The sequence below is a fragment of the Orcinus orca genome, chromosome 10 (assembly GCF_937001465.1).
Source record: "Orcinus orca chromosome 10, mOrcOrc1.1, whole genome shotgun sequence".
Taxonomy (NCBI): domain Eukaryota; kingdom Metazoa; phylum Chordata; class Mammalia; order Artiodactyla; family Delphinidae; genus Orcinus; species Orcinus orca.
In genome coordinates, this window is record NC_064568.1 from 105,727,706 (window position 1) to 105,747,346 (window position 19,641).

General features: G+C 54.5%; 1 protein-coding gene across 3 annotated transcripts; it reads right to left on the bottom strand.

Moving 5' to 3' along the window:
- Positions 1-3,004: 3,004 nt before the first annotated feature.
- On the bottom strand, positions 3,005-18,813 carry IRF4 (interferon regulatory factor 4). Of its 3 annotated transcripts, none has more exons than XM_012537185.3 (9): positions 18,735-18,813; positions 17,256-17,532; positions 15,923-16,109; positions 15,044-15,132; positions 14,325-14,466; positions 12,160-12,267; positions 9,519-9,872; positions 7,013-7,125; positions 3,005-4,464 (listed from the first exon to the last, which is right to left on the bottom strand). In XM_012537185.3, exons 2-9 carry the CDS (start codon positions 17,469-17,471, stop codon positions 4,321-4,323), a joined length of 1,353 nt encoding a protein of 450 aa, XP_012392639.1. In that variant the 5' UTR covers positions 17,472-17,532; positions 18,735-18,813; the 3' UTR covers positions 3,005-4,320. The 3 variants fall into 3 exon arrangements, with proteins under 3 accessions (XP_012392639.1, XP_004281126.1, XP_033263908.1); XM_004281078.4 differs by having other exon boundaries at positions 14,325-14,469; positions 18,735-18,812; XM_033408017.2 differs by lacking the exon at positions 12,160-12,267 and having other exon boundaries at positions 14,325-14,469; positions 18,735-18,812.
- Positions 18,814-19,641: the final 828 nt, after the last annotated feature.

Below are 19,641 nucleotides of genomic sequence, written 5' to 3' on the forward strand. Positions count from 1 at the left end.
GCTGACGGCATCAAGGCCTCTGCCCTCCAGGAAGTCTCCAAGGACAGCATGGGACACACACTGTCCCCTGGGGGACAGGGGTCGCTGAAAGAGTTCCCAGTTCTCCAGGTGCCCGTAACAGCCTTGAATTCATAACTCTCCTCTAAGTCAGAAGATGTTGATCCAGCTGCCAGGGTTTAATTTAGGTATAGCTTCTCCTAGAAGAAAATGACCTAGTATGACCCCTGGAGTTTCCTTCCAGAGAGATGATGTGAAAGGTGATGATTTTCTCTGGCAGAGGCGTGCTTTGCTCATGCACTCCACACAAAAGGGTTTACTTGTCAAGGAAACTGAATCCAATGCAGCCAAACGTGCCCCGTGTGTGAAGAAATCTTACAAATGTGGTACTTGACAGAGGTGTGGAATTACTTGAGAACAAGTTCAAGGGCACAGAATCCCTTTAAACCCTCTTTCAGATGTAATGAGTTGATAGATCATGTGAAAAAGCTTGCTATGACACTGACTCACATCCTTCCACACTTTCTGAGCAGACAGAGCCCCCGAAAGCAGTGTCGTAGTTTATTTCCCCATTATTTCTGTTTGGTTACCACTTAGCACATCCAAAACTGTTCTTAGCTAACATTCTGGGCTCCTGGCTGCAAAGTGCAGTCACTGCTGACAGCTCCACTCCATCTTCGCTGCAAGGATTTTAACACTGTGACCGCGAACAGGAGCTGGCGGGCTGAAGGGCGGGTCACAGCGGCCAGAGCCGGGGGAGGAGGGCGCACGGCCTCATCTGTGCTCCCCACACACGGCTTTATGTCATTTTCCACGTTCAAGATGCTACAGCCCCTGCCCTTTAGCAACAGCGACAGAATCGAAGGAAATGTTGACACAGTGTCCTCGGCTCTGCGGGAACTTGTGAGACGCAGCCAGGGGGCAAGGGTCGTTCCTGTCCTGCTTAGCGGGCATCGGAGGGTGGGCGCGGGGGCAGGTGTTTATGAACAAGCTGCGCACTCTGAGATCTGATTTTAGCGAGGCTCACGGGAACCAGGAAGGAAACAGGCTGCCGAACGCAGCAGAAGGAGGAAGTATTAAAAAGCTATCCAGATAAGGGATTAATAACACGCACGGGCCCGTAACAGATCACTTTTTTACAAAGTCTTTATTTATCAAGTATCTAAAACGCCACGTTATCACAAATATCAGTCTGCTTTGAAAAGCGATTTACAGCAGAATTCGTGACACGATGATGTACGCTTGTCCAAGGAATGCTCAGCCTGGCGCCCGGGCGGCTGCACAGCGCAGCATCGGGGTGAGGGAGCCACGCGGCCCTCTCCGCCTGCAGAGCGGGACGCAGGGGGCACCCGCGACCTGTCAGGCCCCTCCCGTCTCCAAGGGTCCAAGGCAAGATGCGAGCTGACCCTGGAGGAGGTTGGCCCGTCTCTCCTGCGCTTCAGCCATACTCCACGCACATGTCCTCCTGAAAGCCGGGAAGAGAAATACCAGCAGAGCCGATCTTCACTGCATTCACGTGACGGCTCTCCCACTGCAGTGAGCACACTGACGGGGGTCCAGCTCTGAGACGGGCCGTGGAAAAGGCAAGCTGCACACGGATGCCTGTGGCAGGGCGGCCCGAAAGCGGCATTGAGATCGGCGCCAGCCAGCTACAAGCCGTTCAGGGGGCGCGTGTTAAAATACAGAGCTTGGGGAAGTGCGCCACCGTCAGAGAGGCATTCGCCCGTGGAGAAAGGGGAGAAACGTGACCAAAGAGGAACGGAAGGGGCTTTGAACTGTGTCTGGATTTTTACTGAAAAAATGACTCATGCAAAAAAAAAAAAAACAAAAAAACAACCTTCCCTGGTGCAGCCTTCCCTGTGGATGCAACCCCATCACCAGCCTCGTGGAGATCGGCCCACGGCAGACCTGCACCAAGGCTTGCACGCAGTGACACAGGAAGAAGATCTTGTTCACACCTGAGCCTCACGGATGCCGCTCTGCTCACGGCCGGTGTAGGTGATTCCCACACCGTGGTGCGCTCTCTCCCAGGGGAGCAGTCTCAAACAGGGCCGTCTTTCTGGGTGCTCTGTACCGTGACCGAGCGGCTTCCAAAGCCTTGGTTTCAACGAGCTCTCCGTAGTGTTCCGGAAGACGCCGGTTACTGCCCATGGTGTTCCTAAGTCTCAAGAACGAGAAATAAGCCAGGAACGTCCCTGTGGCCTGCACTTTCCCCTCCTGCGAACCTCAAAGCGCCTTCGGATAACAAGGGCCTAAACTCTGCAGCACCTAAACTCTGCGAGCAAACTCAACTCTGGTTTGCTGAGGCCACTGTCAGGGAAGGAGGCCCCTTCTCAAATGTCCTGAGACAGCTGTCAGGATCCTTCATCGGGACCGTTTCATAATTAGTCCATTTACCCCTCATGCTCTGGATCCCTCAGAACGCCAACACACCTGAGTGTGGAGGTGGGAAGGGGGCCTGGCCCAGGCCAACAGCATTTTCCAGAAAATGTAACTCCAGAGTCAAAGCAGCTTAATGTTTGAAAAGGGAGGAAAAGGAAAGGGCCCATAACAACAACTGAAAGTAAGCGTCTCCTTGAAGAGCCGGGAGGGCGGCTCAGCCGGGACACACCTACCGCTCTGGGCGCTAGTGGCTCATCTGTCTCCCCCTTGGGGTAATATACCCCCAGGACTCGCATCTATAAGATGCATAAGTCACTGCAGACCACAGAATACCATCTACTGTCCCAATGTGTGTATTCCGAGTGGCTGATGCACCTTAAACTGTGCTGATGACCACGAGGGGGCTGCTGAAGCCCCACCTCTGGGCAGAACGAGGTGAACCTGTGTCGTGGGATTGACAGAACACTGCATGCGAGTGAGTGCACGGAAGACCCCCGAGGTGTTTTAAGTTTATGTATATTTATAGAAAAGCAAAACGTGCTGGAAGAATCAAACTCTTCTGGCGGACAGCTCTAGGGGGGAGGATTGGGCCTGGAACAAAGGAGGATTCACTTGGTCTTTGCCCTTTTACACAGTTTATATTTTGCAGTTGATATGTATTATTTTATCCCTAAAAACTTCTTCAAAAGAAAAAACAGAAAGAAACGACATTCTCAGGCTTCATTGCTTACTAAGCTGGATAAAAGCTCCAATCTGTCTAATGCAAGTTTGTTGAATGAATTAAAAATATAGACTAGAATAAGAGAACTATCGAGTCCTGTGCTGAGCCTAAAGTAACAGCAGTTATTTCCCGGTATGACAGAAATACAGCTGCTACGTCACAGTCTAAATATCTCTACTTTCCCAGAAGGAACAACAAGTAAGCGATCAGGTTTAAGTACGCAAGTGGAGATCTTAGTAATTCTATGAAGAGCTGTATTTGGAAAAAGCCCAGCATTTTTAAGGCCCTGTCAAACCGTTACTGGCATGAGGAAGCATATAATATACCAATAAGCAAAAGCAGCTCACAGAGCCTGCAATTACTCAATCTGTGAAGCCCTGTCCTCCCTTCCCTACAGGACTCGCCACCGGGACAAGTAGGGGCTCCTCCTCTTAGTGTTGCCATGGTAACTGGTCGCCTAACAAACAAGCAGGACCAGAGGGGAAATGTCGACCACGTTTCAAAAATACACCTTTAGTACTCGGATTGCTGAGCTGTCTTTTTTTGTTGTTGTCTTTAAGAAAAAAAATTTTAGCAATAATTTCTATAGAACGAGAGGCAGAAAGACAACTATCTTAACCAGTCATTGGTAGAAAAAATGCTCTATTCAGGGCGGCCCTAATGCTTTTGGCTCAAGAAAACACAGCGGAGTCTCGCCTACTAGCTTCTGGGGCCATAGGGAGTGTGGATGGGAGGTGGGCGGGGCCATCCTGGGGAGGGACCCCCAGGGCTGAGTCTGTGTCCTTCTATCAGCAAGCATTTCCTACAGAGCAGCCGTCCACAGGTGTCGGTACACTTCTCCTGTGGGCAGAGCAGACTCAAACTTAGGCTTTCCTTCCCTGAGAAGCAGAACGGCTCTTGGGCGCCTTCATGCCGTCCTTAGTGGTAAGCACTGAAACACAGGTTTCTCAGTCTTCACGCAAGAGAGAGTCCACATCAAACTGGACATGGCATTTCAGTAAATGTAAACACATTTCAGTCAGTTTTCACATTATCGTCAGGGTCTACAGAAGACCCTGAATACCATTCTTCCTTTTGGAAAAAGCTCATCTGTCAATTCAATGTTTTCCTCAGGTGTGGGACTGAAGCCCCAGTTCCCACATTCCTCAAAAGAAAAAGTAGGGGCTCAGTCAGCTGTTCTCTTCATTTACAATGAAGCAACGTCTCTGGTCTTGGCGTCCTCACTCTTGGATGGAGGAGTGGCGGATGGGCCTGTGGAAATCCTCGGGGCTGCTGACGTGCTCGGGTAAGTCGTAGCCTCTCAGGAAATGTCCACTGTTTTGCTGAGCAAAATAATACAGCTGCCTGGCCAGCAGAGGCTCGACCTTTAGTGAAAGATTGAAAAGAGATGTTACTGAGCTCTTCTATCTAACGTCCTGCAATAACCCTCCATACCTAAGGATACAGTCAGGTCTAAAGTGAGGTGCTATGACTCATCGAAACACGTCACACTGGGAGCCTTCTGGAGAACTGCCTTTGTGTGAGTCCTCGCATACACCAGCCTATAAACAGAATATACTTAATTCTGGGTTTCCCTTGAAGGGGAAGGGAAAGCTGGTACCTGTAAACCAGCCGCGCTTGAAACTTACGTTAAACTAGGACTGAATGAAGCTAATCGGATAAAACGACCAAGTTAAATTTAAGGTAATCGGATAATTTAGGCCAATGGATTTATTGTTCCACATCTGCAGTTTGACAGGGATGAGGGGCTCAGTGATTTACAATTCATGGATGACCTGGTAATCTGTGTATTTCTAAACCAAAGATAAAAGAAAGAAAGAAGCAAAACCAAACAACAGCAAAACTGCTACTGTGGAAAAAGAGAAGTTAACTGACCCAAGATTCCTCTAGTTTGGCTATTAGTGTGGACCACATTCACCAGAAAGTATCCAACAGTCAGCTTTTCCTGAACTTGCAGCATCTAAGAGATCCGAATGCTTTCAGCCAATCGATTGTGCTAGTCACGTGAGCCTTTATGTTATTTGACATAAAATGACTTAAGCGTAACTCATCTGAGGTAACTGAAGTAAATTAAATCCATAATAAAAGGAGCAGGACTCCTGGGTGCACACGCATCCGTCCTCCATCACCTCGGGCTCATGGTCCCAGCTGGGGCTACGTCCTCACCAAGCCAGGCCGGTGTGTCCAAGCCCTGAGACTCAGACGCAGGGGCTCACCACCGCTTTCAGAGATGTTACTCACCAGGACCGAGACTATTTAGTCCTTTGACAGTTGTTAACAAGAATCAGTTATTATATCAATAAATCTATCGATCGCTGGAGAGAATCCATGAGAAAACTCTAAAGTTTGTGGGGACTATATTTCTGTTTATTGGTTGGTTGTTTTTTGATTTTATAATCAAGAAGCAGGGGATGTGTGTTTAAGATTAGTGTTTTATTTCAGATTTCAATAAGGAACATTATTAGATGTACCACAATGTTCATTGCAGCTCTATTTACAATAGCCAGGACATGGAAGCAACCTAAATGTCCATCACCAGATGAATGGATAAGGAAGATGTGGCACATGTATACAATGGAATATTACTCAGCCATAAAAAGAAACGAAATTGAGCTATTTGTAATGAGGTGGATGGACCTAGAGTCTGTCATGCAGAGGGAAGTCAGTCAGAAAGAGAAAAACAAATACCATATGCTAACACATATATATGGAATCTAAAATAAAAATGGTGCTGATGCACCTAGGGGCAGGATGGGAATAAAGATGCAGACCTACTAGAGAATGGACTTGAGGACATGGGGAGGGGGAAGGGTAAGTGGGACGAAGTGAGAGAGTGGCATGGACATATATACACTACCAAATGTAAAATAGATAGCTAGTGGGAAGCAGCCGCATAGCACAGGGAGATCAGCTCGGTGCTTTGTGACCGCCTGGAGGGGTGGGATAGGGAGGGTGGGAGGGAGACGCAAGAGGGAGGGGATATGGAGATATATGTATATGTATAGCTGATTCACTTTGTTATACAGCAGAAACTAACACACCATTGTAAAGCAATTATACTCCAATAAAGGTGTTTAAAAAAAATAAAATAAAATCTGACTTGAATTCTGTTATTATTTGATGTAACTTTTTACCTGTTGCTGCCCATTACCTGGGCCCATTAATAACCCTTGCAGGTATGTAGCAATACAGAGTCTTCAAATTCAAAAATCTTAAGTATTCAAAACTCTGTTTTCTGTGGCAAATTAATGCTACATGTTATCTATCTAACCCTTTTTCTTTCCTTTTCTGTGAAAGATGTTTACTTTGCACAGGTGAATGCATCTTAAGCTCTGCTGGAGAACATGACTGTGGCCTGAGCGACTTGACGTCCTTGAGAGATTTCACGCCTCCAAATAGCACATGGCCCTTGGTTTCCAAAAATTAAATAGTTTCTAAAAATGCAGAGATAAAAGAGGATTTGGGGGGACATTAGGAGGGGGCCTACAAAATACTCAAGTCAGTGGACAGCTTCCCACTTGGGAAAAACTTTCCCTTCAAGTGAAGATCAGCTGGTTGGCATTTTAAAAGCAATATTAAACGTGAAGAATTTTAAAGGGCAACTTTTAGCATCATCCTTTTAAAACCCTGTAAAATGGGAATATGACAATTTCCTTGAAAAATAAAAAAGATGGGATGGGTGCCGCCCAGGGCTGGAGGTTACCCCCAGCGGTGATGAGCAGATGTCCAGGGCTGGGAGGCACATGGTCCTTGGGCTGCACCCCTGCACCACTCACTGGACACCTTCCCTCCCTCCATCCCCTCTGCCCAGGTCCCTGGACACTTACTTCTCATCTGAACTCCTCTAAATGGGGCCCTGTCCCTGACGAGGGTCAGGGAAACTCAAACACCCGAAGGTGACTGGACACTCACGTGAGCAGTGATGAGCTTCCGTTGCCTCTGGGGATCTGGAAACTCTTCCCCGAAGCACAGCGTCACCTGGAACCTTGGCAGAGGCCGGCCATGGTGAGCAAAGGCTTGGAGCTCTGCAGAGAGCACAAGAGAAACCGCTCAGAAAGCCAGCCGAGCGCTGGACGCAGGCTGGGGAGGGAGCCCACGCTGACCTGGAGGCCAGAGCAGGGGGGACAGTGGGAGCAGACGCAGGAGTGCGCACTCCCGTTCACGCGGGTCTCTCCCGCGGCCCCGCCTTCACTTCAAGGGGGCCACGTACCTTGCTCTGCAGCCTTGGACCCAGAGGAGGCGAGGGCAGCAGGAAGGGGTGAAGGAGGAAAAGGAAATGGAGCCGAAAGAGTCCCTCACACACGGAGAAAATGTGCTTTAAAATCAGACTTTTCTGACTTGAGCCAGGATGACTTAGAAACCTCATCTCAGAGCTGCCGAGCCCTCAAACCCGCGGTCCACGTGACTCGGGCACCGCAGAATCTGGGAGGCTGAGCCCATCAGGGGCAGCCGTGGGTTTGAGAAGGGAGGGCGGCGCTGGATGAAGCGCCGGGCCCACCTTTGTGGATGCGTGTCCCGAAGGCGCCTGCGTTCACCCTGACGGGACGCTGTCCCTGCCCACCCTCAGGCCTCCGGCTGTCCTGCTTGTCCTCTAGGGTCTCCTGCTTGTCCTCAGGTCCCCAGAAGAAGTGCGCTCACGCAGGCGCTAGCCCGTCTGCAGAGCTGCGGCTGCCGCCTTATCAGACGTGAGCCGCTGCACGGCGGGGCTGTCCCCAGCAGCCTGCGGGGCCTGAATGGGTGGTTCTCAAAGATTTCCACTGTTCTCTTCAACCGAAGAAAAGTTTCTAGCTCACTCACTGGACCATTTGACTTCCTGCTTTTTTCTCTTCCAGAATTCAAATCAAACCTAACCGACTTCGGCAGAACGTGTGCAAAGCTTCCACAGTGCGAGGTGGGAGGTGACACCCACGCCTGTCGCGTTGGCACAGTTCTCTGAAAAAGTCGGCCGAGTTGCCTGGTAGCTCGAGAATGTTCGCGGGAATCCGCGACTGTGGGGCTGGTCTGCACAGCTGCAGCTCTTTAGTTCACAGTTTCCTCCTTGAGCCTCAGTAAACACTTCAAGATAAGAGGTTGCCCTGGGCACAGAGGAAGCCGCCAAGCCAGAGCAGCTCCTGGTCGCAAGCATGAGCGAGCACACCGCCCCCGGAGGCCGATTGCCGGCGTCCCGCCTGCCAGAGAAGCGGGCCCCTTCCCTGGATGAAGCCCCCGGCCCAGCATGTCTTCTGCTTCCAAGACCCATGGCCTCGGAGGAGATCCAAAGGCAGGGCTCTTTCAGACCCCAGAGGTGCGGCCCTCGGCCCCTCCTCGGAGCCCCCCTCGGTCCACATGCTGGGCCCCAGGATGGACAGAACAGTCCGCTCGGAGGCAGCTCGCGGCTTGGGTCGGGGGTGGGGGGGGGCTGCCTGGAGACCAGAGCCTCGGCTCTCCCTCTTCCTCCCGTTTTGCCTCTGGGGGAGGGTGAGTCATCCAGGGACATGTTTGTTTGGGGCAGCAAGAGAATTTGGAGGAGCCTGAGCAAATGTGGGCCACTTGAGCCCCAAAGGCTGAGCGAGTGTCTGGTGGTGGAGCTCACAGGCGCTCTGTGCTTCACGTGAACTGAATCACGAAGCAGCTTCAGGGAAAGGAGGGGCCCGTGACAGCCCAAAGACACAGGGTGTTTCTGAGGCCGCGCCTGTATGAGAAGAGTTAAGAATGAGGCTGAGGAAGGACGGGCAGTAGCCAGCAGGGCAACCGCTTCTCCGTCCAGAAGCAGCACTGTGAATGGGGACAGCTAAGTGGAAACTCCGGACCACCTTCCACCAGAAGGTGGCCGAAGGCCTCACAAAAGCCGGCCCAGGGCTGACTGAATTGTCATGAAATCAAAACTGGGAAAACAAAACCCACTGGTTCTGGAAAATGTGATTTGAAACCTAGAAACAACTCAAAGCCGTCTCATAATTTCCCCTCTGCAAAATCAGTTCAACACGCTCGCCGTGGTCCCAGCTGCTGGAAAGCATCTGCTCGGGGTTGATACGTCTCAGAACCACGGACGCTCACAGTGTACTTATAACCCTATGATTTTTCTAGGACCCTTAAAAGAGCCGGAACACCAACAGGTGTGCTTGCTGAGAACACACTGGCCGGTGAAGTATGAAGCTTGTTAGTTGGTGAGTATTGGATGAATCCCGGCGTTTCAAGACCTCAGCCTGAACCACAGCCCCCGACGATCCCCCTCCACAGCCCTTCTGATGGGGTGGCAGGCGGACCAACAGGAGACCTACTCTGGCATCGGGCCCCGTGGGCTCAGGGCCTCACAGAAGGAAGACCTGCTGGGAGTGGCCTGTGGCCTTCGCCCCCTGTGGCAGGCGTGCCGTCGCCAGCTCCGTCCTCCCCAAGCCTCACAGGTAGGGCCCATTCCGGCACACACGCGCCCGCTCACCTGATAAGAACTGCTGCGTGTCAAAGAGCTTGCAGGCCTGGTCCCTCTCCAGCTTGTTGGGCCGGTCGCTGCACAGCGCCAGGGGCCCGTCCCAGTAGACCCTGCTCTGACACAGCCTCCTGGCGTAAAGCCCGTCGGGGGCCATCCAGAGCACCACGCCCCTTTCCAGGTGGCTCAGCAGCTTCTCGATGTTCTTCCTCTGGCCGTTGTCCTCCGGGTAGGGAAAGAGGACCTGGTCCAGGCTGCTGGCGTCATAGGTGTGGGCGTGGGAGAGCCGGCAGCCTTCGGGGCTGGATGTGGTCAGCTCTTTCACCAGGACTTCCCGGTAGTACAGGCAGATGTGGAGCCGGCAGTCTGCAAACACAGGCCCGTCGGGGTCAGTGCTAAGGAGTCAAGGTGCTGGTGCCCCCCAGGATGCCAAATGACTGCCCAGAGCAAAGTGTCCTTGGTGGGACGCTCGTAAGAAGGGGCCTGGGGGACGGACGTTGCAAGGCCTTACGTCCCTCCCGGAGACTCACCCCGTGGTGGAGAAGCTCTGTACGAGTCTGGGTAATGTCCTCTAGCTCAGCATTTTCCAAATGTATGGGACATGGATTTTTTTGGGGGGCAGAGCATAGGGGTGGTGATGGCAACACTTAGGTCTAATACAGCGAGTCGTGTGCCGCCGAACAGAAGTTCATTTTAAGCACAGCGATCGGTTTGGAGTTTGGAAGAAGTAAACCCTAAGTTTAAATAATTTCTACCAGCAAAAAGAGTACAATGGTGTTTCAGGAAAAAAAAGCAAATATGTCCACATATCCAAAACTACCCTAAAATATCAATATGATACCGGTTACATTAAAAAAATTATACACATCCAAGTACGCATTGAAGTTCTGGGAAGCATAAGCCTTGACAGTGGTGATCTCTGGGTGGTGGGACTATGACGTTTCTATTTTCCATTTTTTGCTTTTCTGATTTCTAAATTATTTTTCCACTGTATACGTACCACTTGTATAATAAAATTACCTCGTGAGGGAAACGTCCCAAGCGTAAAGTCCGCTGAGACCCACTTCGCTTTGTGTTTGAGTCTGAGGCTGGCTCTAGAACTGTGCTTCTCAAACACTAAACGAGATGAACTCATTTTTGAAACTTTGCTGATTTTAGAACCTTCTTTAAAATGCGACCCATGGGCTGAAAGGACCAGGCCAGGTTTGCCAAGGGCCACTGACCTGGAGTGCCAAAGGGCTTCCCGAGAGGCAACAGCTCCCACAGTAACTGCGGGGTTCAAACCTGAGCGGGTGGCAGTCCTCTGATCAACGGGCCAGGCTGCTAACTAGTCTGTACTGCGCACACCCAGAGAAACCCACAAAAGCCTCTCATCCCTCAAGGGCAGGTTTTGAGACTCAAACAACCCACATCACTGCCTCAAGCCTCCTCTGTGACTCCTGCCGCTGTGAACCCCGAGGAGTGGGTGTCGGCCACTCGAGGTTTCATTTCACTGAACGTCATCAGAAATCACGAGGTCATGGGGATATAAATAGCTGTTTATTTCCTACTCTTCAGGCACCCACACAAGTCTTATGTGCTCAAGAAAAGGGTTTGAAAGTTCCTAAAAACAAACAGGCCTTTCTGTTCAGAAACCTCTCCTCCCTCCACTGTCCAGGAGCAACTAAGAAGAAAGGCAGCAGGCTTCCCTCAGAGTCTCAGAACCAAAAGGAGCCTACGGGTGGGCAGCTCCCCTGGGTGCAAGGCTGGTGGGCAGCTCCCCTGGGTGCAAGGCCGGTGGGCCAGCTCCCCTGGGTGCAAGGCCGGTGGGCAGCTCCCCTGGGTGCAAGGCCGGTGGGCAGCTCCCCTGGGTGCAAGGACGGTGGGCCAGCTCCCCTGGGTGCAAGGAAGGGCCCCAGCTCTCCTCTCCTGAAACCTTGAGAATTCAGCTTGTTTTCTGTCGCTCATTTTCAAAGAGGCCAGGGGGCAAGGTGAGAATTCTGAAGCTTAAGCTTTCCATTTTCAATATATGCAAATCTCATTTTAAAACAATCAAAACATTATCTAAAAAGTAAATATACGTACACTACACGTGCTCAGTAAACCTCAGGTATCTTCCTTAAAACAGGAGAGACCGCTGAGGTATGGGGATTCCTTTAGAGAGAGACTCTAAAAGCCAGATCTGATCTGTATTTGTTTGCAAGACACACGATGCAAGATGCTCCTCACCGAGGCACCAAGCGTGCCGAGGACGGAGAACCCAGAGCTCGCGTCCCGGGAAACCGACGGGGCCACTGTTTGTTTGTGGCTAAGCCTGCAGGGAGGGGGAGCTTTCCAAAAACGAGCAGCCCCTGCGCTGTTGCAAGAAGCTGCACTGCGTCATGGGGGTGCTGGCTGTAGGGAGACCCTCGGTAAACGGAACTGGAGGGTCCGCACATTCCTGGACAGTCAGACGCCAGTGCAGAGCTTAGAATGACTCAGTTCAGACCAGCCTGCAGAAGTGGATCAGGGTCCGAAGCCGGCCTCTCGGTGCTAACTGTGCTAACCTCGTTCTCCCAGCTGGGAGTCAGAGGCGTCCACCCGCTCCAGGCCCCAGCTGAGCTCACCAACCCCACGAATCCACCCAAAGGTGAGGGGACCCTCACAGACGCCGCCTCCAGGGAGCCCCACTCACCTGAGAGGGCCAAGGCTTCGGCAGACCTTATGCTTGGCTCTATGGGGATCCCGGGGGCCTGGGACTCGGGCGGGGCACAAGCATAAAAGGTTCCTGTCACCTGGCAACCTGCATTTGCAAATAAAAATCAGATGCGGCCTAGACAGAGCCCCTCGGAGGCAGAGGGAGCGGAGGCGGCTCCCTGAGGGGGGCCCGCCGGTCCCCGGGGGTGCACCAGCCCGGTGGGGGAGGGCCTGGGCCCTCGAGAGGCAAGGAGGCCGAGGTCCAGTCGGGAAAACCAAGGCTGAAGGAGGGAGGAGCCTTTTCACAGCCGGAGGGAAATTGGAGTCGCCCTCTGTCATTTTCTTCCTCCCTCCCTCCCTCCCTTCTTTCCTTCCTTCCTTTCTTTGTTAGTTAACACCTCTGCGCCTCACCTCATTACCTGTGTGTGTGTGTGTGTGTGTGTGTGTGTGCGCGCGCGCGCGTGCGTGCGCGCTGAGAACATTTCAGACCTACTTTCCTAGCAACTTTCAATACAGCAGAGCATTGCTAACTGTGCTCGCCAGGCTGAAGCCACAGAACGTATTCATCTCCTAACTGAAGTTTGTGCCGTTTGACCAACATTCCTCCGTCACTGATACGCAGGGTAACTGAGGCATGATTCACCCGTTCACACAGCAAGTTCGCGGCAGAGCTGTGAGCCCAGGGCTCTCTACGTGAGATCTGACGCCCAACAGCCGGATCAAAACCCTGCCCGTGGCTTTGTCCGCATTCCCTTTGCCGCTGCTTCTGGAACCAGGAGGGGCTGAGCCACGTTCCTGCCGGCACAGCTGCCGTGTTAAATGTCAGCAGAGAAAGAGTATGTGGTAGAACCTCGTTGTGCTGGGGTGTCATCTAATGTCACTTATGCTTCAAGATATGTCCACCAGTCTACCCTCTCAGAGCTCTAGGCGTTGCCTCTTCACCAGGGTCACTAGTTCAGCAGAGCTCATGCCCCGGACCCGGGTCTGAATTCCAGAAACCAGTCCAATGTCAGCTGATTCCCTCACTACAGTACGGAAAACAAACCTTCACTGCAACTCACTCTTGAGAAGCTAATAAAACCAAATTCTCAGCTTTTTTGTAAACATGCCACTCAATACAAATCCTAAACAATGGCATACATCTTCAATCCCACACGCCAAGAGTGACCCGGACCTGGCTGGAAAAATACTCCTAGAACCATCTGTGTGTTGACTGATCTCAGGATTTCTATTTCAATAACAGCTCAGAAGTCCTGCAAGCTTGTGCTTTGCTGCACGAACGTTCTGTGTGAGATCTTCTCTGCACTTAGCAAATCAGTGCTTTCGCTGAGAGATCTCATCCTCGTGTCTGGGGAAGGCCTCCGGGGGGACCACATCTAATCTAGTCCAGCACCAACACCAACCGGGCACCCTTTTGTGGAGACCTTTTCTGTTTTCTTCATAGTATTTATTCATCCCCTTCTTACTATCACCTCTAATCCCAGTGACAACTGCCGTGGGCACACCACTGCCTGAGAGAAATCCACCAGCGCGATAATCTCCTGGTGTCCCTGTGGAGGGGTGCCTGGGCTCAGCTGCAGGACGCTGACTTCACAGAAGTGTAGGCAGAGACAGTCAGCGTTAAGGGACAGTCTAGTCTTCTCTGGGAAGACTGACAAAACCGACTACTTTTTGCCTAAGGTTAAAACATAAACTTTAAGATTATTCAGGAAGGAAGAAACATGTTAACTTACTAAGTAGCTAATTTAAAACATATAGCCAACCAGTCTGAAACCTGACACCCCGTCCTGCGTGGCCTGGCTCCGGAGCTGGGAGACCTGGAGTTGAACCCAGCCCTCACTCTCACCGAGTAGCTTCGGGCACGTTGCTTGCATTCTGGGAGCGAATCCCTATACAAAACAGGGCAGTTTTCAGGGGCCTGGCGAGATCCCTGCAATGCTTAAAGAAGGTTCCACGAGGCAGCCCGAGCCTGGGTCCTGGCACACAGCAGACCAGGCGTCAGTGAACCTTGGTGTCCTCCTCTGGGGGCCTTTTTCCTCCTTCACCGCATGCGGGGCCTTTCCTAGCGGCTCGGAGGAGGTGAGAGCCGTGGGACGGCACAGAGGACAGACCAGGCGGGGCCAGGCCCTCTGGCCACAGGAACTGCCCCAGCTCCCTCCTTACCGTTTTCACAGGCTGGGCCTTGCCAGTGGTGGCTGCGAGGCCCGAAGGTCACAGGACACTGGTACGGAGTCTCCGGGTGGGGCTGATCAGGGACGAACTCTCTCCAGCCTCGGTCGTGGGGCGGAATCATGTAGGTGTGAGCCTGCTGGAGGGGCCAGAGGGGAGCTGGGGGGAGAGTGACCAGCCCGGGGATGGCCTCGGGGAGCCCCCAGACTCCTCGGGAGCTCCCTTATCTTCCAAAGAGGCTTGGTGGAAACCCGCCATGAAGAAGCAAAAGGCACAATGGAGACAGTGTTGTAAAGTGATGACCTATGTGAGGCTTCGTCATATGGGTAAACCTGGCACCAAAGTACCGCAGGGAAATGTGCCTTCCTTTACCAGCAAAGTGAATAAAACAGAGCTGTGATTCACATCAGAAGCGTCTGCAGGGATCAGCTGCCCTGCGGTTTCACATGATAAAGCCCTGCTCCCAAAATCTTGGACTCTAAGGTCGGTTCCCAGATTTCAGAGTCTAACCGACAGGCAGACACACCCACCTCCCCTCCCTAACTTCCAACCAGCAGCACCAGGTGGAAACTGAGCCGTTCATCCAGTGACCCGGGATTTGGTTTGGCAGATTGACAAACAGCAGAAACGGAGTTCTGCTGCTTTGCTTGTAGGTCCCTGCCGGGGCCTTGCGCAGACCCGCCTCCCCTGCTGGAAGCCCTGCCCCCCCGTACCTGGGCTGGGAGTGAGCAGTAAGGAGCCGGCATGCTGTACGGGCGGCTCATGGGCACCTGTGGCTCCTCCAGGGTCAGCTGCTTCGCTCCTGAGTGTTTGGGCCAAAGGGAGACGCACAGTGTTGAAAACGGGAACTGGAAGGGCTTAGAAAAATACCTGAGAGTTTAATTCCTAGAATGCAGAACACAGTACTGACAAGTAAGGCGTTTTTCTACAGTTTCCTTGGGCAATTGTTTATCCAGGCCATTAAACTGGTTCCCACAAGGTCCAATGTATGTATGGAGCATAGTAGAGAAACAGATAACATAGTAGAGAAACAGTGCGTGGCGGGCCTTGTGGCCTCGAGGGCTCCCCAGCGAGATGCGCGGCTAGTGAGGTCACCTAGCGGTTTGTTTAAATTGCAGATTCCCGGGCTCTACTCTGACACACAGGTCAGGATCTTGGCAAGTGGGAATGTGAATTTGAATAAGCACCCAGTTGACCATGACACACTCTAAAATTACTATGAGTGGTAACAATATTCGGAGCTTGAACGCTTCCCTTCTACAAAATGGCTAATCACGAGAGACTGATGGATGAGTAAAGCTTCAAACAGCTTTTCCATTTTTGGCTTGGAAATCTGGCCCGTATCGTAGTGGAACTACTGCAAAGCACACACACATGCACGCACACAGGTAGAGACCTGGAGTCTGAGAACTTATTCTGCACTAAAACCACGAGAATTTCAATTTATGACCCGAGAACTTGGGCAAGTCGCCTGCTGGGCGTGACTGGGCGGCTGAGGCAGGCAGGCTATAAGAAGCAGCAGGCAGAGAAAGGGACCCTCACAGTGAAAGTGAGGCGTTGAAGTGCCCGGCGGCCCGACCCAGGAAGCCCACCTTTCTTGGCGCCCTCAGGCACGATCCTGTACACCTTGTAGGGCTCAGAGATGTCCAGCTGGCTGCGCTCCACCAGTTCCTCGAAGTCGTTGCTCTTGTTCAGAGCGCATCGCAGACGTGTCTTCCAAGTAGGAGGGTCCGGCTTGTCGATGCCTTCCCGAAACTTTCCTTTAAATAGCGCCCAAGCCTGGTGGGAAGAAAGAGGGGAAAAAGTTAAAATCCAGGTCTTTCCAAAGAGAATCTGGGAATTGCATTTGTAAAGGAAAGAATTGTGTCAGGGGCTTCAGGTTCACACTGTTGCCCAAAACGTGGGACAGAAAGACAGCAGGTGTTTGTAAAAGGCGGGTGAGATTGGAGGACCCCTGGAAGGGCTCCACCCACAGGGTCTGGCGTGAGTTGGCTGGGAAGCAGGGACAGAGCTGTGGGGTGAGGGCCCACCCATACAGCACCTCTGGTCGTCAGAGGATCTGAGGTATTCTGCACGCCAGTTCCCTGAGGAAGTCCCCTTCGCCTGCTCTGCCCACTGGTGGTAGGGCTGGGCCCTAATGCGCAGGTCGCTGGGTAAACTGCCCAAGGGGGAAACAGTCAGGACAGCGACGCACACACAGAGGACAAGAGAGAAACCCCCAGACAGACCCTGAGAGGGACAGTGGGGAGAAAGCGGAAGGGAGAGAAACACAAAGGCGATGGGGACGGGAGAGAGACCAGCACAGAACTTTCCAGAGAGACTTGGAAAGAGGGAGTCAGACAGAGACAGTGAGACATTGGGAGACACACAGATGGAAGGACCAGAGAGGAGAGAGAGGTAGGAGAGTGAAGGCCGGAGACAAGAGAGTGAGAAGACGAAAAAATATTCAGGGAGAGACGGGAGAGAACAGACGCAGAGGAGCAGAGACCAGACAGTGAGGGGCACAGCCCAGCACACCCACCGGCGTTCACAGAAGGGGAGCCTGAAACACAGACGCGTGTGGATCAAGGGAGGCGAAGAGGGATCCAGAGGTTCACAAAGAGGCTCCGGCGGAAACAGCGGTGCGGCCTGGGACCGCCCCTCTCCCTGGTGGGCGAGCCTCCGGCGTCTGACCCTCGGGGTCTGCGCGCCCCACACGCTCTGACTTGGGACCCGGTCCTCCCTCTGCGAGTCACTAGAGAAGCTGAACCCTCTCCTTCTCCCAGGGCTTGGGGCGCTGGCCAGCCGGCGCTCCGGGGCGCCCGCGCGTCCCTCCCCGCTGAGAACCGCCGGCCTGCCGGCTGCGCACTGGGCCCGCGGAGCCCGGGTCAGGTCGGGACGCGCGGGCCGCTGCCCCCCCACCCCCGCAAGCCGCGCCCCAGGCACCTTGAAGAGCGCGGCGTCCTCCTCGCGGTTGTAGTCCTGCTTGCCCGCGTGCTTCCAGGGGATGCGGAAGATGCTCTTCTCCTCGTTCTCCCACACTAGCCCCGGGTACTTGCCGCTGTCGATCTGGTCGATCAGCCACTGGCGGAGCTTCCCGTTGCCGCAGCTCACGGAGCTCATGCCGAACTCGCCGCCTCGGCTGCTGCCCTCCAGGTTCATGTCCAGCGCGCCGGCACAGTCCCCTCGCGCGCCCAAGATCCGCTCCTGCGCCCGCTCTGCGCTGCGGGGGAGAGGAGGGCCGCCCTCCGGCAATGACCACGAGGCCCCGGAGTCTCCGAGGCGGCAAGGCGCGCGCTACCGAGTCGGGGGCGGCTAAGGTCCCAAGAGAAGGCACCTTTCAGCCGGCCCGGCTGGTGCTCTGGGCGCGTGCCGTCCTGCCGCCTCCCCGGAGGCTGTCCTCCCACCCCACCTTCCGGACTCTCCATTCTTGTCACGCCCCGCAGCCCGCGCGCTGCCCAGACTTGCGGCTCTGGCCTTCGCGCACCCACCGACCCCCTCCCAATCCCACCGCCACCGCGCGTGACACTCTGCGCACTCGTAGTTGCTGCTCCCCTGCCCGGGCCCGAGCCGAGGCCAGTCCATTTCCCGCGCCACTGTCAGTTTCCACTGGTGCCCTCTCCCAAGTTCCCACTCCCTTGGTGGCCCGGCGTGTCTCGCACGCGGGCTCCCCTTCGGGCCGGCGTTCCAGGCGCGCGGCGCCCGCAGCTCCCCCCGCGGCCTTCGCCGGGACCCGCACTCTCTGCCCCAGCACACTCTTTTGCCCCTGAGCCCCGGCAGCTGGCGACCATCAGGTGGGCCCCGCGAGCCCCAAGAGGCAGAGAGCGAGCCAGCCTTAGCGAGCCGCGCAGCCTCGTAGCGGGGGATCCCCGCGCGCCGAGCGTCAGCTGGAGCCGGAGGCCGGCCAGGGAGAGCGGAGGCGGGGAAGGTGCCGGGTAGGGCGAGGGGTCGCGGAGCGCGGGGCCCGGAGCGGCCGAAATTCGGAGCGCCTCTCTTCCACCACCAGCCGGGAAGCCAGAGCCTGAGGCCGAGGTGAGTTTGAGCCCCTCAAGGAGGAGCAGGGGAAGCAGCCCCGGGGCGGGGGGACCGTCCCCCGCGGTTAAGCCTGCCGCCCGCTGTGGGTTCCTTCGACGGCCCCACCTCGGCCACGCCTGGGCCCCGACGAGCTCGTTATCCGACCCGGTCCACAGCGTGGCCTCCCCGGGCCCGGGCTGGGCCGACCCGTGCGCGCCGGGGCCGCGGGAGCGCCCGGCCAAGAGCGGATGGAACGGGCGTCGGGGCGACCTCGAGGGGCGTGCTCCCTGCTGGCGACGACGCTGGGGCCCCTGCGCTGCCCTCGAGATGGACCCCGAGACCTCTGGCCTCGCGGCAGGTTCGCTGTAGTGCCCGCCTCGCAGCCGTGCTCCTTCCCGACCCAAGTCTTACCTTGTCCCCGACGCGGAGCTGAGGGCGGCGGTGAGTCCCAAGTTCAAGCAGTGAAACTAAGCCTCCGAAGTGCGAAAGAGGAACTTTATAAAGCTTAAAAGCCCCGCTTAGGGCGGGGCCTGGGGCGGGGCGGGGCGAGCCGGGGGCGCCTCCTGGCGGGACTGGGGGGCTGCGGGCGCAAAGCTGGGCGCGCGGGGCCGCGCTGGGGACGCACCTCGAGTCGGGCGCACGGGAACCTCAGTTGGGCGGTTTCCTGCCAAGGGCAAGGCGCGAATGGGGACTTGGCCTGCGCGCAGGGACTGCGGGAGGCCCGCCGGTAACTAACGAAAGTCGCTACAGCGGCGCTGTAAGAGCGGGTAGCAGGGCCTGTGCAGGAGCGGCAGTCCGGCGCGAAGGGGGCTTGGCGTAACCAAAGACGGAGGACTGTCCACATCGAAGACCTGCGGGTAGCTGGGGGCCACCCTTGGCTCGGCCGCTGTCACCGAGAGCCCCGCCCCTCCGCGGTGTTTAGAGAAAGTCACACTCATTGAAAAGAAAAAAGGAAATGTCCCAGATCCTTGAGCTATGAACTGCGGCTCACCCACTGCCCGCATGTTTGAAACGCTCACATACGCGTGCGTCTCTTAAACGGGTGAATTGCAGTGACTCAGACTGCACAGCCCCCGACGTTTTGATTATGGCCACAGGAGAGAACGGGAAGGGTCCCCGAGCATCCAAGTGCCTAACTGCTCTGGGCTTCACAGTGACGTAGTTTTAAGCTCAACCTGGTAAGAAACAATTTACAAGTGGGGTTTTAAATGTCCAGAATAGGAACAATATTTAAGCGGAGTGATTTTACTTCATTTTCCAGGATCTCCTTAATATCGAAATAAACTCCCTGAGCACCTGCCCACTAAACTCCCCCAGA

Excerpts from the sequence above, each read along its gene's own strand:
- IRF4 (XM_004281078.4), bottom strand. The coding sequence starts at position 17,471 with ATGAACCTGGAGGGCAGCAGCCGAGGCGGCGAGTTCGGCATGAGCTCC. Across the intron at positions 14,470-15,043 it reads ACTGCTCACTCCCAGCCCAG|CAGGCTCACACCTACATGAT; the intron begins GTACGGGGGGGC and ends TGGCCCCTCCAG. Across the intron at positions 9,873-12,159 it reads CGAAGCCTTGGCCCTCTCAG|ACTGCCGGCTCCACATCTGC; the intron begins GTGAGTGGGGCT and ends CTGTGTTTGCAG.